This window comes from Octodon degus, unplaced genomic scaffold (genome assembly GCF_000260255.1).
Source record: "Octodon degus isolate 3935 unplaced genomic scaffold, OctDeg1.0 scaffold00096, whole genome shotgun sequence".
NCBI classification, from domain to species: domain Eukaryota; kingdom Metazoa; phylum Chordata; class Mammalia; order Rodentia; family Octodontidae; genus Octodon; species Octodon degus.
Window position 1 is genome coordinate 3718995 of NW_004524672.1, and position 14328 is coordinate 3733322.

General features: G+C 40.2%; 1 protein-coding gene across 7 annotated transcripts in view; it reads left to right on the forward strand.

The window, feature by feature from the left end:
• The window catches only part of Dock10 (dedicator of cytokinesis 10), a 206105-nt gene that overhangs the window by 134248 nt on the left and 57529 nt on the right, over window positions 1-14328 (forward strand). For all 7 annotated transcript variants that reach the window (XM_023723036.1, XM_023723034.1, XM_023723037.1 and 4 more), the window contains exons 20-26: window positions 1973-2096; window positions 2289-2410; window positions 2752-2838; window positions 6126-6218; window positions 8107-8225; window positions 9628-9697; window positions 13129-13242. In XM_023723036.1, coding sequence (XP_023578804.1) covers window positions 1973-2096; window positions 2289-2410; window positions 2752-2838; window positions 6126-6218; window positions 8107-8225; window positions 9628-9697; window positions 13129-13242 — 729 coding nt within the window. The remainder of the gene's footprint in view (window positions 1-1972; window positions 2097-2288; window positions 2411-2751; window positions 2839-6125; window positions 6219-8106; window positions 8226-9627; window positions 9698-13128; window positions 13243-14328) is intronic.

Consider the following 14328-nt stretch of genomic DNA (forward strand, 5'->3'; position numbering starts at 1 on the left):
CTTTCCCGCCCACCGTGCCTCACTGCCCACCAATCATTTTAAAACTAACTAGAGAAGCACCAACGCAACCTCCTGCGTGGCCTTCCTTCCTTCCTCCATAGCTATTCAGTGCAAGTAGTTTACCTCCACAAATCCAGGACAGAAAAAGGAACCTAAAGAGAAGAGTTATTACCGTAATAGTGAATATTTACTGCGCTGACAGAGCCTTTAGCCAAAACTATGAAAATGTTGTATCATTTGAAAACTTTATGTTTTTAAATACTATTTCTAATTTTGGCATTTTATCCTTTTCATGTTCATATACTTTCTAGAGTCCTCATAAAAGCCAAGAGCTTTTCCACATGAGAATATGTGTATTCTGAACAGCTTCCTGGTGTCTTCAGACCAAGCTTAAACCTAGGGATTTATTTGAAGTATGACAAAATGATTGCATTTATCGCAAAAATGGTTATAAGTTCTTCCAAGGCATTGTTATAGCAAAATATGAATATTTGCAGTATGTAAGAAAAAATGTTTTCATTAGCATTGATTAAGCTGGACTCCTTGTGTGCTGGCTGTGTTCCCATATACTATTAATGAAGGCCAAATGAGAAAAACGTCTTTCTGTTGCATTGTTTATTACTTTGTATTTTGAAATGCATGTCAGCTTTTATAACTAGGCTAGCCTGTGATGTCAAAAGCATATATAAGCTTGTGAATTGTCAAAATTCAGGGATTCTCAGACTTGAACCCCACATCAGAATTATCTAGAAAGCTTGTTGAAGCAGATTACCCCAGATTTTGGTATTCAGTATGTCTAGCCTGGGGGCTGAGAATCCGTGTTTCCGAACAACTTTGCACTGACACTAGTTCTGCTGCTCTGAAAACGACCCAGGGAAAATGACTCTCTAAATCCTTTCTTGAACATTGTGAAAATCAATTAGCTGCATGCATAAGAGATCTAGTAAATAAGCTAGTCGATAAGTCGCAGGATGATCTCCTAGTTGCTTGGCTTGACAATTATGAGAATGACCTAGCTGCTGATACCAGGCTGAAGGCAGCTTGCCCGAATGGGGTTTTGGTCAGAGTCAGCAAAGAGCTTGTCAGAGAATGTGGCTTCCTGTCCTGGGGGATACTAGGACTAAGGAGCCCAACCTACCCCAGCATCTCTGGTGATGGGTCTCAGATCTGAGCCGTCCTTTTCCCAAAGCAATGGGCAGTGGAGCATTAAATGTTAATTTATCTGACAGAACTTTGAAAACTGAGAGGCACAGTACATGTAGACAGTTGCTTCAAAACATTTCTCTATGGAAATACAAGGTAACATAGGCCAGTTTGGTGTTTCACATTTATTTATATTTATTAGGAGCATTATTTATACAGCTACAGCATGAAGGGCTGGCAAAATGGCTCATTTCTTTGTTACTACAATATCATATTAATATGAGTTGTTGTTTTTGCTAGAGGAATGGAATCTATGTTTAAGTTGCATCACTTACCATTGCCACTTTTCTCAGCACTGTGCACTTGAATGGCCTAGGGATGTTATTAAACTACAGATTTTGAGTCACTAAGTCTGTGCTGGTGTCTGAGATTCCGCATTTTGAATGTGCTGTCAAGCAGTGCTCATGTGGCTGGCTGAGAATCACACTTTGGGAAACAGGGACATCTGGTTTACTCAATTTATATCCCTTAATGATAGTTTCTGAATCTGTCTTTCTTGCATGCTACAATTAGGGGGGTGTGGGTGTGGGTGTGTGTTTACACATAGGTGTGATTAATCCATACTCAAGTACCATAAAAATCTAGGTTTTCTGAATTATTGTACATTACTGGTAGTAGCACAGACACCTACTAAATCTGTACATCCAATATTCCAAAATGTAGACTCAGATTTTTAGTTTAAAAAGTTTTTAAATGCTGTGCTTTGTCTTGTGCTGACCATGGGCAAATTATTCTAATCTCAGTCCAATGAGGATCTTTCTCATTGCAGGTAAAAATTGAGCTACCAACACAATTGCATGAGAAACACCATATCTTGTTTTCATTTTATCATGTCACCTGTGACATCAATGCCAAAGCCAATGCAAAAAAGAAGGAGACTCTGGAAACATCAGGTACTGACAGGAAGCAACTGAGGTGGTTTTATAGGTTATCCATTTGATTCCAGATGGAAGGTATTTTTAAAAGCCCTGGCTTACTGAATTATTCAGTGAAACTTAGTGTTCATAAATCATAAATATCTTTAGTTTTACCCCTTTCCAGGGGTGTGTGTATCCAAAATCTTTCCCTGGTTTTCCTTTGCACAGTTGGATATGCTTGGCTTCCTTTGATGAAACACAATCGCATCGCTTCTCAAGAGTACAATATCCCAGTAGCAACAAGTCTGCCTCCTAATTACTTAAGCACTCAAGATTCTGCAAGTGGCAAGGTACTGAGCGATCTGTATGATTTAAGAGAAAAATACATCAGTTAAAAGGCATGAGGTTGTCTTCTTTCTCTACTACCTAAATCAAAACCACAGTGTCTACATCTGTTGTACTAATGAATGAAGTCTACCTGCAATACTCCAAGGCTCTTATTTAGTTTATAATTACAAGAATGAACTACCCAAATAATCCCCTGATATTATACTGTTCTCCTCCACAAGTATTACCAAATGTCATTACATCTTGTTTTCATCTGTACAGTAATAGTAAAACTAGCATAAACTAACCTTTCTTTTTTTAGCACCAAATTGTCACAATGACAGTAACAAATTGTTTTTTGCAGTATGGTGGGAGTGAAATTAAATGGGTCGATGGTGGTAAACCACTCTTCAAAGTGGCAACTTTTGTCGTATCCACAGTGAACACTCAGGTGAGTTGACTACCCTGAAATATGGCACCCCTTCCCCAAAACCATAACAGAGCTCGTGCTCAGGAAGAGCCTGCTCAGGGAGAGACTGGTCATTCCCAGAGAGGTCAGTAGGGCAGGTGATGTGGTGCTACCAGGGAAGATGTGTAGGACAGTTCTGTCTGTCTGAAGACACAGTCTTCTAATACCAGTAAGCCCAGATGCCAGAAAACATCAAATCAAATCAAGGAATATACATTTAACATGTTGAAACTTCCTTCACAGTACAATTCCTTTCATTGATAGTCCAGCCATTCAAATTGTTAAATATTAAAAATAAAAACTTAGGATAGATAATCCAAATGAAGGTCTCATGTTCAGCACCTATTCAGTGCCATGAGACCAGAAAAAAATTCACTTGAGGATCACATCAACCAATTTCTGGCTTAGTGACTCTGGACAAATTAATCACTGGGCCTTATTCCCTCATCAAGAAACTATATCAATAAATTATCTGTACTTAAGGTTGCAGTGAAGATCGAAATGCGAAACTACATGTAAAATATTTCACCAACAACAATATCCTCTCAGTCCCCATGTAATCACTGTCATCATCAAGTCACCAAAAGGTGAAGAGCTTTCTGGCATGGATTACGGACTACAAGGCAAATTATTACCAGACAAGGCAAATTATTACAGGTTCATACAATATGAATTTCTTCTTGGTCAAGTTCAATACACACCTGCTTTTCCATTTTTGTTCTAAGCTCTTTTATCTCTAACCCATACTTGGTCCTAAGAAAAGTGAAATAGTACAGCTACTATTATAGTCAGGGTTTGCAAGAGAATACATTGAATAAAGAACACGTCATTTATAGGGTTATCTCCTAATAGCTGCCCACCAAAGTCAAATGCAGAAGAGGGCAAGAGATCTGTCTCTGGGCTAGACCCAAAGAATCCAGCCAAGGGCCTGGATCTTGAGGCAATGTCTTCTGTGTCTAGCAGACAGCCTAGAACACTTGGCAACGTCTTGTATGAGTTCGGTGTCAAGAGGCTGAGGAATTCACGATGGAATACTGAAGGGTGTGTGCCAGAAAGCCCAAGGGCCAGTGCTAGAAGCCAGAGAATCTGCGCCAAAAGCCTGAAGGACCTGTGCCAGAAGGCTGAGGGAGCTGCACTAGAGCCAGGAAGCAATATTCAGGATAACACAAAGACCAGAGCTCCCCCAAAGAGAGCAGTGGCCCTCCTGGCAACAGGGAGGAAGGACCCAAGTTCCTCTGACAAAGAGCTGAGATCCTATCAGGAAAACTGGCTACAACAAAGCTTCTCCTAGGAAATCAGCAGTGTGAAACCCTCCCCTCCCGTTCTCCTTTTATGCTATTCTGGCAGCAATCCTCAAGTGGGTCTTCCCAGCCTAGAACAGCTCATTCAGTTCCCATGAGTGTTCCACTCAAGCTGACCATTAACTAATCCCCCACAGTTACCACAGGTATACTGAATTTCAGTATTTCAGAATTTCAGTAGTCTCTGACATTTGAAGGCATACTTAGTCATCCTGCACAGTTCTTCACCCACAACTGATTAAACCAATTTTCCACCAATGCCATCAGCCCTAGTCAGGTTCCACAGCATGGCCCATCTCCAGGAGAGCCTCTTTTATTAATCTGATCCTCTCCTAGCTTGTTCTTTCTAAGGCTTAGCTGGGTCTCCTTCTAACTCACCCCCATGCATCTTTCCTCAACGTCTATGTCTACCACCTACATATTCATAGAATTTACCTCCATTTCTAGGTGCTGAAGGCCCTGCTCTTCACTGTGCCCTCCAGCCATGACACATCCACTTGCTTCCGCAATCTCACTTTGCTGCTAATAATTCCTTGCCCTGAATGGCAATCTCTCCCTCCTTTCCTCCCTTCCTCCATCCCTTCTTCTTTCCCTCCCTCCTTCCCTCCCTTTCTCCCTCCTTCTCTCCCCTCTCTTTCACTCTCTCCCTTTCACTTCCTGTCACTGGTCTCATCAGTTCATACCCATCCTTCAAGTCTTGCTCAACTCTCACTTCCTCCAAGAAATCTTCCCTGTTCCCTGACCCCACAGACAAAGCGGGGCTGTCTCATCAAGTGCCCCAACGGCATCCTGCTTTTTCCTTGAGGCCTTTATCCAGTCACAGTTAAATTGGTGTGGTCAGAAGTCTTAGTGTGGTGTTGGTCTCCTGGCTGTAATGAAAGGACCACATAGGAGGGGTCAGTTTTGCCCACTCTTCACTTTCTTAAGTAAAGTACCTGCCAGGAGCTGGTACAAGATCAGCTTTCAATAAATAATGCTTTGAATGAATCAAGGAAGTGATATTTAAAAGGAAACAGCTTTGTTTAACTAACCCAGGAAGTGACATTCAAGATGACACAAAGACTAGAGCTCCCCAAAGAAAGCAGCAGCTGGGAAACAAAAAACATCACACACAGACACACACCCCAGCCTGACTGGAATCCATGCTGCAGATGCTCTTCTAGAATGGTCAATGCCAAAGAAGCATGTAGAATGTCCCTTCACTCTACTCATCCAGCTCACTTCCTAACTGTGTTACTCAGTGCTGAAGTTAGAGAATTCTCAAGCAGGCTTCAAGGGTAACAGCTGACTTGTAGTTTGGGTGTTCTGTTTCATTTTTCAGTAGTAAGGCTTGACACAGGACCTTCACACTGAGCTATATCCCCACCCTTCTTTCCTTCTTTTTTCTTCCCTCCTTTCCTTTCTTTATTTTTAAATCTTGAAATAAGGTCTTGTTAAATTACTAAATTGTCTAAACTGGGCTCAAAACGGTGACCCTCCTTCCTCAGCCTCCCAGAGTGCTGGGATTATAGGCTGCACCAGTTTAAGTGCTCCGTTTACCATATAGTCTTTTTTCATTTGTGGACTTCCTACTAGCAGGCTGACTCAGATATTTTAAGCCTGAAAATATCTCTATGCTGCTTTAAACGTAGTTGGCCTCATACGTGTTAAATAACACATAAAAGAAATTGGTAGGAGGCTATGGAAAAAGCAGGAATGGAAAGATAAACAAAGGGAATTTGAGAAAGCAGCACACCTACAGGAAGTAATTCCCCAGCCCTGGTGACCTATGGGAATGAAGTGAGAGAGAGAGTGGGTTTTGTCAGGTGGAGGCAGCCTTCGCCAGCCCCACAGGTCATGTGAAAACAGATGCCTTGTGCCTGAGCCCATGACACAGCCCTGCATGGGCGCATCAGCTCTCTCCACCATGAGTATTTGTGGTACTGTTTTATGTGCCATCAGAAACAAACCCCTTCCTTGCTCTTGCAGGATCCACATGTGAATGCATTTTTCCAACAGTGCCAAAAAAGAGAGAAAGACATGTCTCAGTCACCTACCTCGAATTTCGTCCGCTCTTGTAAGGTAACAGGACATGCAAGTAGCTTCAATAGCTTTCTCCGGGGTAAAAACAGGCAAATAAACCTTTCATTCCCCACTGAGTAGCAAATAAAGAGTTGATTTGTGTTAAAGATATTAAAGTATTGTATCAATTCAGAGAGTAAGGCATTTAGCTTTGCAATTTTTTAATAGCTGGGTCTGTTGAGTAGAAAGAACAAAGATCAGTTTTTTTCCAAAATAAAGATGACAGAAAAACAGAATCTACTATTGTATTCTACTGTGTGTGTGTGTGTGTGTGTGTGTGTGTGTGTGTGTGTGTGTGTGTGCATGCGCCCTGCTGGGAATTGAACTTGGAACCTTGTCCTTCCCACATTCCCTTCAGGCCCACACACCAAGCTCAGTGCAATGAAGAGCAAGCAAATAAAGGCAAGCTGTGGTATTCATACTCCAGTTCTAAAATACACCAGAAGAATGTGCTCCACCATTTTTTATTTATTCATTGCACAAGTTTACCTTATATGCATTTATCGTGGACAACATGATGTGACTCTAATGGCTGCCACGTCTGTCTGCACTGGCCCATGCACTGGCATATTACCCTCCAGGTTCACCGGTGCTGTTGCAAGTAACAGCATTTCCTTCCTTTCTGAGACTGAAGAGTAGACTGCTGTGCAAACGCACGGCATTTTCTTATCCTTGCCCCCGCTGATGGGTGCTCACATTGACTCCATATAGTGGCCATTATGAGTACTAGTGCAGATATTTTTTGGCATCCTGATTTCATGTCCTTTGGGCATTTACACAGTAATGGATTTGCTGTTGTGTGGTATTTTATTTTAAACTTGTTGGGGCACCTTCAATACTGTTTTCTGTAATGGTTGTACTAATGTAAATTCCTACCTGCATTGTGCAAAGGCCCTTTTTTTCTCCACATCTTCAACAATACTTGCCATTCGTCTTTTGTCTTTGTGTACTATATATAGAAACCAGGGCCCCCACACTGAGGTACTTTCATTGTATATTTGAGACAACTTCTTAAATTGCTAAATTGCCCAGGTTGGGCTAGGATTTAAGACTCTTTATCCTCATCCTCCCAGAATGCTGAGACTATCCACATATGCCACCATGCCTGGTTTCATTTTTCTTATAATAATAGCCATTCTGGGTTTTGATTTTGTTTTGTTTTGTTTTGCTATTTTTTTGGTTTTTCTTTGTTTTTGTTTTGTTTTGTTGGTTATTTGTTTGTTTGTTTGCTTTGTTTTATGTTCTTTTGTTTTGAGAAAAAGTCTCACTATGTATTGCAGCTGGCTTGGAACTCATTTATGTCGCCCAGGCTGGTCCTAAACTAGTAGTGATCCTCCTGCCTCAGCTTCCCAAGGGATTAGAGGCCTGTGACTCTTTCTCTGGCTAACAATAGCCATTCTAAGGAAGATGAGGTGATAATCTCACTGTGGTTTTAACTTGCATTTCTGTGATGATTAATAAATATTGAGCAGTTTTTTGTTTACCTGATGCTCATGTCTGGTTTTTTGTTTTAGAAAAAGACAATTAGATTTTTTTTTACCTATTTTTAATTGTGTTATCTGTTTATTTGCTATGGCATCATTAGAGTGCCTTTTGTATTTTAGATACAGAGCTCTGCAGATATTTTCTTCCACCTCATAATTTGTCTCTTTCTTGATTATTCATGGGTATGTAGAAGCATTTAGTGTGATGTGCTCTGGTTTCACTTTGTTTCTGAACTTTTACAGTCATACCCAAAAAAAAAGAGAAAGAAATCTTTGTCTACATCAATGTCCAAAAATTCTCTCCATGTTTTCTAGAAATTTTAGAACTTAGTTCCTGAATTTAATCTTTAATCCAGAGCATACTATAACTTTAATGGTATCTTTTTCCTGTCAATTTCCTACAGAATTTGTTGAATGTGGACAAGATTCATGCAATCATGAGTTTTCTGCCTATAATTCTGAATCAGCTCTTCAAAGTTTTGGTACAAAATGAGGAAGATGAAATAAGTACAGCTGTCACCAGGTACCCATAACACAACCCTCGCAGGAGAGGTCTTATAATCTTGCCTTCATGTAATCTGATTACTTGACTTTAACTCAGTAGTCATGTACTGGTATAGGTTTGTACTGTATTTGAATATTTGTCTTAAATTTAAGAATTTATAACTCTTGAATTTTTACCTTCTAATCACCTATTAAGATCGTTCACAGAATGTTAGACTTCTTTTACTTTGTGTTTTAAAAGTAATTTCTTTTGAAACATGTAATTGAAAGATAATGTTGAAAGAACTCATTTATGACTTATGTTCCAGTTTCCCTCCCTGGGGAAATATATTTATGGGGCTACACAATACATAATTTTTTGTTACTGACTAACATGCATCATAACGCGCCAAAGATCTATCCAGGTTGTTCATCCATCAATAATCTATTCCTTGTTGAGCATTATTCTCTAGTGTGAAGATACCTTAGTAAATTAACAGTTCACTTATTGCAAAACTTCTGAATTGTGTTTGGGGTGGGGCTGGAATAAACCCATAAGTACTCCTGTAAAGTATGCCAAGCAGCTGTAACATTTCATATTCCCATGTGAATTTTTTTTAAATAATAAATAATTTAACTACCTTCTTTTTGAATTTGATTGTACTGATCAAATCACTGATATGGGTAGTGATGAACTCACAATTTCCTTTTATAGAAGTAGAATCTTCAACTAATGATTTACTCATACATTCCTGTTAGTAATTTTTGTAAGTTAGACTTCATATTCTGGAGAATGCATTACTATTGGCATTGAAAGGTTTATAACATCTTCCTTAGAGGCATATTGACTTTTCAGAAATTAAGGTTTTAAAATTAAAGTGTCTCGAACAGTTTCAAAGCCAGTTCTTGACACAGATTAAAAGTAAGTTTGTAACCAGCTTGGCAATTTAGGAAGACCTTGTCTCAAAAAATACCACAAAACTACATCTCAACCTAATGTCTTTGCCAAAAGTAATGTATAGGTTGGAAAGCAAGCCTCTTTAAAATAAAATATGACTTTAATCAGAAGCTAAAAGACTTCATTTTTGATTAGCTACTGAACATGATTCCTTTTCCAAGAAGACAGCGTCAGCAAATGCACAAACTCTAACTGGCACATTCAACGAGAGCACAGTCTCCAGTAGGGATATCAAAATCAAAAGACATCACTTATAGCTTCATGTTCAGGAGTTCAAAGATCAGAAATGCATCAGAGATATTACACATAATAAATGCCCCTAACGTGGAGTAAGGAAAGCCAGAGAAAGCAGGAAAACTGCTCATTCCTTCATTCCTTCATTCATTCCCACACTCACCAGCTATTCCATGCCCAGTTTACCAGGTGCTGTAACAACCAAGTCGGCCTTCTTCAGAAAGACCACTGAGTACTTTTGCTTTTGCAGGGTTCTGGCCGACATTGTGGCCAAATGTCATGAGGAGCAGCTGGACCACTCTGTCCAGGCATACATCAAGGTATGAAACTCCCCTCGATGCTTGTTCCTACCCCCATGTCACCTGCTTGGTCTTGTTTCCCACCTCCAACCAGGAGGAAGTACTTTGCCTGTAGCTGAACAGCACCCATCCTAGTCAAAACAAGAATCCCCCTTAGTGGCCTTCTGCTGCTTTGCACTAATGGGCAGGAAGTATTGCTTAAATATATGAAGGCTGTGTGTCTATGCAAATGACTATTAAAATGGGGAGAGAGGAGCAAAAAGAAAAAACTGAAGAGTTGTTCTGAAGTCATCGTTCCCAACATGTGAAATTCCTACGCTAAGATACGAGAGACTTTTTGCTATGAGTTTGTTGAATGTGCTGTGTTTCTTCTGTAATGTTTTCTTAGCTGTTTTTATTGTTTTTCTCAGGCATTATTTCATTTTCCCAGTTACTGTATATCTGTACCTGCTTCTGGTATGTTAAGTCCTTTCTCTTCGGGCATGAAGCACCGTCCATCCCATCAGTGTCCACTGCTTCTTCAGCGCTCTCCGTCCAGTGTGCACTTGGAGACGTTCCCATTCTCATTTCCAGTCGGCCTGTGAATCACTGCCAGTGAACTTGTGATGCTGTTTACATTCCATAGCTCCTGCCTAAGTGTCCTCTCACTGACTGAAAAGACAGAGCCCATCCCAAAATAAATTAGAGTGTTTTAGATCACTGTGCAACACACACAAGACCTACATTTCTATTTGCATACATTATATCTTTTCGAAATATGGCCTTTTTAACTGAAGAGAATATACTCTGATAATACATATGGATATGTGTACACTTATAAATTCTAGATGTTTGGAAATGTTAGCTAGAGAATAATTATCCCAGGAGCTTGGTTTCTAAAATAATAGTTATGGTTGCTGTTACCACTGCACCTATAAAAGAATAGAACTAGAAATTGTCTTCTTTAGTAAGCTCTGAGATGCCATCTCTGAGGAGGATTTTCATGACAGTCTTATATCTATACATGTTCTACATGCCAGAAATGTTGGCCATCTTCCCAAAATACAAAAACATTAGTGTGTGTCCTTCTTTAAAATAGTCTATATACCGAAAACAGTTACTTCACAGTGATTTTCCTGAGGGATAGTTTTCCCTGATAAGACCCACTTTTCAATTGCAAAAGGCCAGTCCCAACTACAAATGTCTTTTGAGTTTCCCTCTGTGGCACACAGGGGGTCATAACTTGCTTTTATAGGGACTGATGGGCTGGGGAGATAGCTCAGTGGCCTAAGCCCCCAGTATGATAACATATGCCCATAATTCCAGCACCAGCAAGGCTGAGACAAAAGGATCACTATGAGTCTGAACTGAGTAGCAAGACCCTATAACTAACTAATTAATGAAATATATAGGGATTGATGACTTTACCACTGAACAGAGTTACCTGACAAACGTCCAATACTTGATCCAATTTTCCATTCCAATGTCCCATGAGAGGAAAAAATAATTCCTTAACCCATTTCTCACACAAGCAGCCTTCTTGCAGTACCAGCACTCTTTTCCTCTCTCCAGTGAGCTTGTTGGAAATTAAACTGAGAACTCTCTGGCACTGTGACTGTCTGACATAGGCAAGGCTGGGTCCTTGGGAGGGCCTCAGAGCCTCGGATATTCTGTGACAATATTGCAGAGATGCTTGGAGATGCAGCTTCGCGTGGTCTTCGCTTTTAATCAGAACATCTGAAATCTCCTGGCAAGACCATTTGGCTTTATAATATGAAATTGATTGCTTTGTTTTAATGTGGCTTAGGTTCATTTATGTGGAAATTCAGGTTGACAGCAATTCCTTGGGATACTTAAAAACATATTTTAAATATCTAAAACAAATACTTCCTAATAAAACCTCAGTTTCCTTGAATTTTACTCTGGAAAGAAAGCTACACCAGCAAGAGAGAGACTAGGCTGTTACAGTAAAGGTTAAGTTGCTAACTTGAGCAGCCAACCTCACTAAACCTGTTTCCAGTTTTGTGACATAAGGTGGGATGGGCCCAAAAGGCCCCAAGCTCTGTGACTCTGAGGGTGCATCCCTATGACGCTGCACAGGCAGCAGCCTGACCTTGGCCAGAGTTTGAATTTTTTGCTCGAGCTGGGGAAATCTATTTTTTAACATCTAGGCAGATATTAATGGCCACACCAAGAAACATGGTGAAAGCTGATGGGCTGGTTCCAATGCCTACTTGGATATATTCAAAAGATGTGATATTCAGTGTAATGAATATTATTTCAGAAGTAATAAAACACCATTTCAAGTTCAGTGGCACAAAATGCTGCTAACTCACTCCATCTACAATATCCAACCTGCACACACGTCTCTCAAAAAAAAAAAATGTGTACTAAAGTTAGTCTAAGTAGAGGCTATGGATGCCAGTGATTTGTAGTGGTTCTTATGAGTCAACATTTTTTAATAAGAATATTTCAGCTGTGGTTGAAATACCTTCCGCCTCAGTAACTGCATGGGATGAAGCAGTGGATGACATTGCCTCTGCATGAGGCATGACCCACACAGGGAGGAATTGTGTTGCTCTTGGTTTGAGCTGGTTTCATGTGTCATTAGATTTGTCTTTTGCCTTGGAGACGAGCTTTCAAAGCTCCTGCCCCAGCTGTGATGCTGGTGTGCGACAGAATTCACAGAAGGAGTGACAGATCCAGAGTGAATATGCTTCTGCTTGGAGCCAGTCTCCTGCCTGCCTGCCTTCCCAATTATAGTAAAGTTGAGGCAAACCCAATTCTAAAGTAAAATATTGTAATTTAGTAACAAGCTTTTCATATTTAAAATATGTGCATGTTCTTAAAAGACACAAAGCAGTTCTGAATGAGCCTAATTGAGCCATTCTGTACTGCCCAATAATCTTTCGTGGCAACAATGTCAGCAGCATTTGTTATCATACCAATGACCTGCGTATGTGAAGCTAGAGACAGTTGTGACTGAGTGTGGGATGGTAGGCCCTGGGCTTGTGGGGAGCTCACCTGCTCGCCTCTGGAAGGCACCTGCTTCCCCACTTGGCCATTTGAGTGGGTGCTCTACCCTTTCAGGATGAAGAGCTGCTACCATGCCAACTGTTACGAGTGGAAGGAAGAAGGGCAGTGTCCTAAGTAAGTGGGTCAAAGCCCTCTGTGTGTCCTTGAACATGCTAAATGGCTCCCTGGCTCTTTCTCTTGATTTCCACAAAGAGTTTCCAGGAGGGCTTAGGTGAGCATATCTCGACTCGTACAAAGTCCTCACTAAGCACAGGCGGGTACCACTGTGATCGCTGAGTCTTCATGGATTTCATGACAGAATCTGGCATGAAAAGATAACTTTGAGAAATCAGTTCATTTGGCATAATTTCTGAAACTTTGGTTTGTTTCTGGTTTTTTGTTTGTTTGTTTTTTTTTTAAGAGGGATTAATGTTGTTCCCTTTTCGAATTTTCTTCAGTTTGTGTTCAAGACCAGTTCATACAAGGAAAGAACGATACATGAAGAACTGGCTAAAAATGTGACTGGTCTCCTCAAGTCAAATGACTCCACAACAGTAAAGTATGTCCTAAAGGTAAGGAGTTTAAAGACTGCCCATCAAGTGTTAGGGCTAAGGGTGGATCTCTCCCACTCCTGGAAGGTCACAGGACTTACCGATTCCATAGATCATTTCCAACATAAGCTTTTGAAACTACAGCATATAAAAACAGCAAGCAAAGAAAATCTATTGTAGAAGACCCTGAAAAAAAATACAATGAGTCCACGTTAAGTGCCTTGGCCTAAAGGCACAAGGAGTGACTATTGAGAACAATCAAAAGCATTCGAAAATGTCAAGTGTGGGACGAAGAAAGTTTGTTGGGTCCTTTGCCACAGTAAGAGGAAAAACATAAAGGATCAATAATTTATTAATGAGCACCTAGGACACAGAGAGGAAGTGGAGATGCAACCACTTTTCCATCTAAAAAATATATTCAAATATATGGAGTTATGTAGAGAAAAGACAGTGAGGGCTGAGAGTAGGGCTCAGGGACTGCGTGCTTGCCTCGCATGGCCAATGCCATGAGTTTGATCCTGAGCCCTGCCAAAAATAAATAAAAAATAAAATAAAATACTGTGGGAAGTTTATAAAGTAGTGCTAAATTATCAGGCAATCCTGGACTTGGACCCAACCTAAATTTAATTATCTATTATGACTTGACAGATGAGTAATTGATTAGTAAACAGCTACAAAGAGAACCCAGAATCAATAAACACTGACATGAATTTACTAAAATTAAATCATCGTAAGCCATGTAATTTGTTTCAATTAACCATATATCTACATCATCTATATATATACCCATATCAATTTCATCCCATTTGTTCAACAAATATATTCCAAATGCCCACTCTCCAATAAACGTTAAGGATATATTAGAAAACAAAATAAGAGTCGCTGCCTCTGGGGACTGACTTAGTTATTTTTCTCTCATTTCGGAAACAAAATACCCAACACCAAAAGTTAAAAGAAGAAAAGTTTACTTAGTTACCAATTTGTAGAGGTCTCAGGCCATCATCAGCTGGCTCTAAGACATGGCAACATTCATGGCAGCAGCAAAAGTAGCCAAAAGGGGAGGAAGAGAGGGAGGGAGGGAGGCAGTGGAAGGGAGAGGAAAGGAGA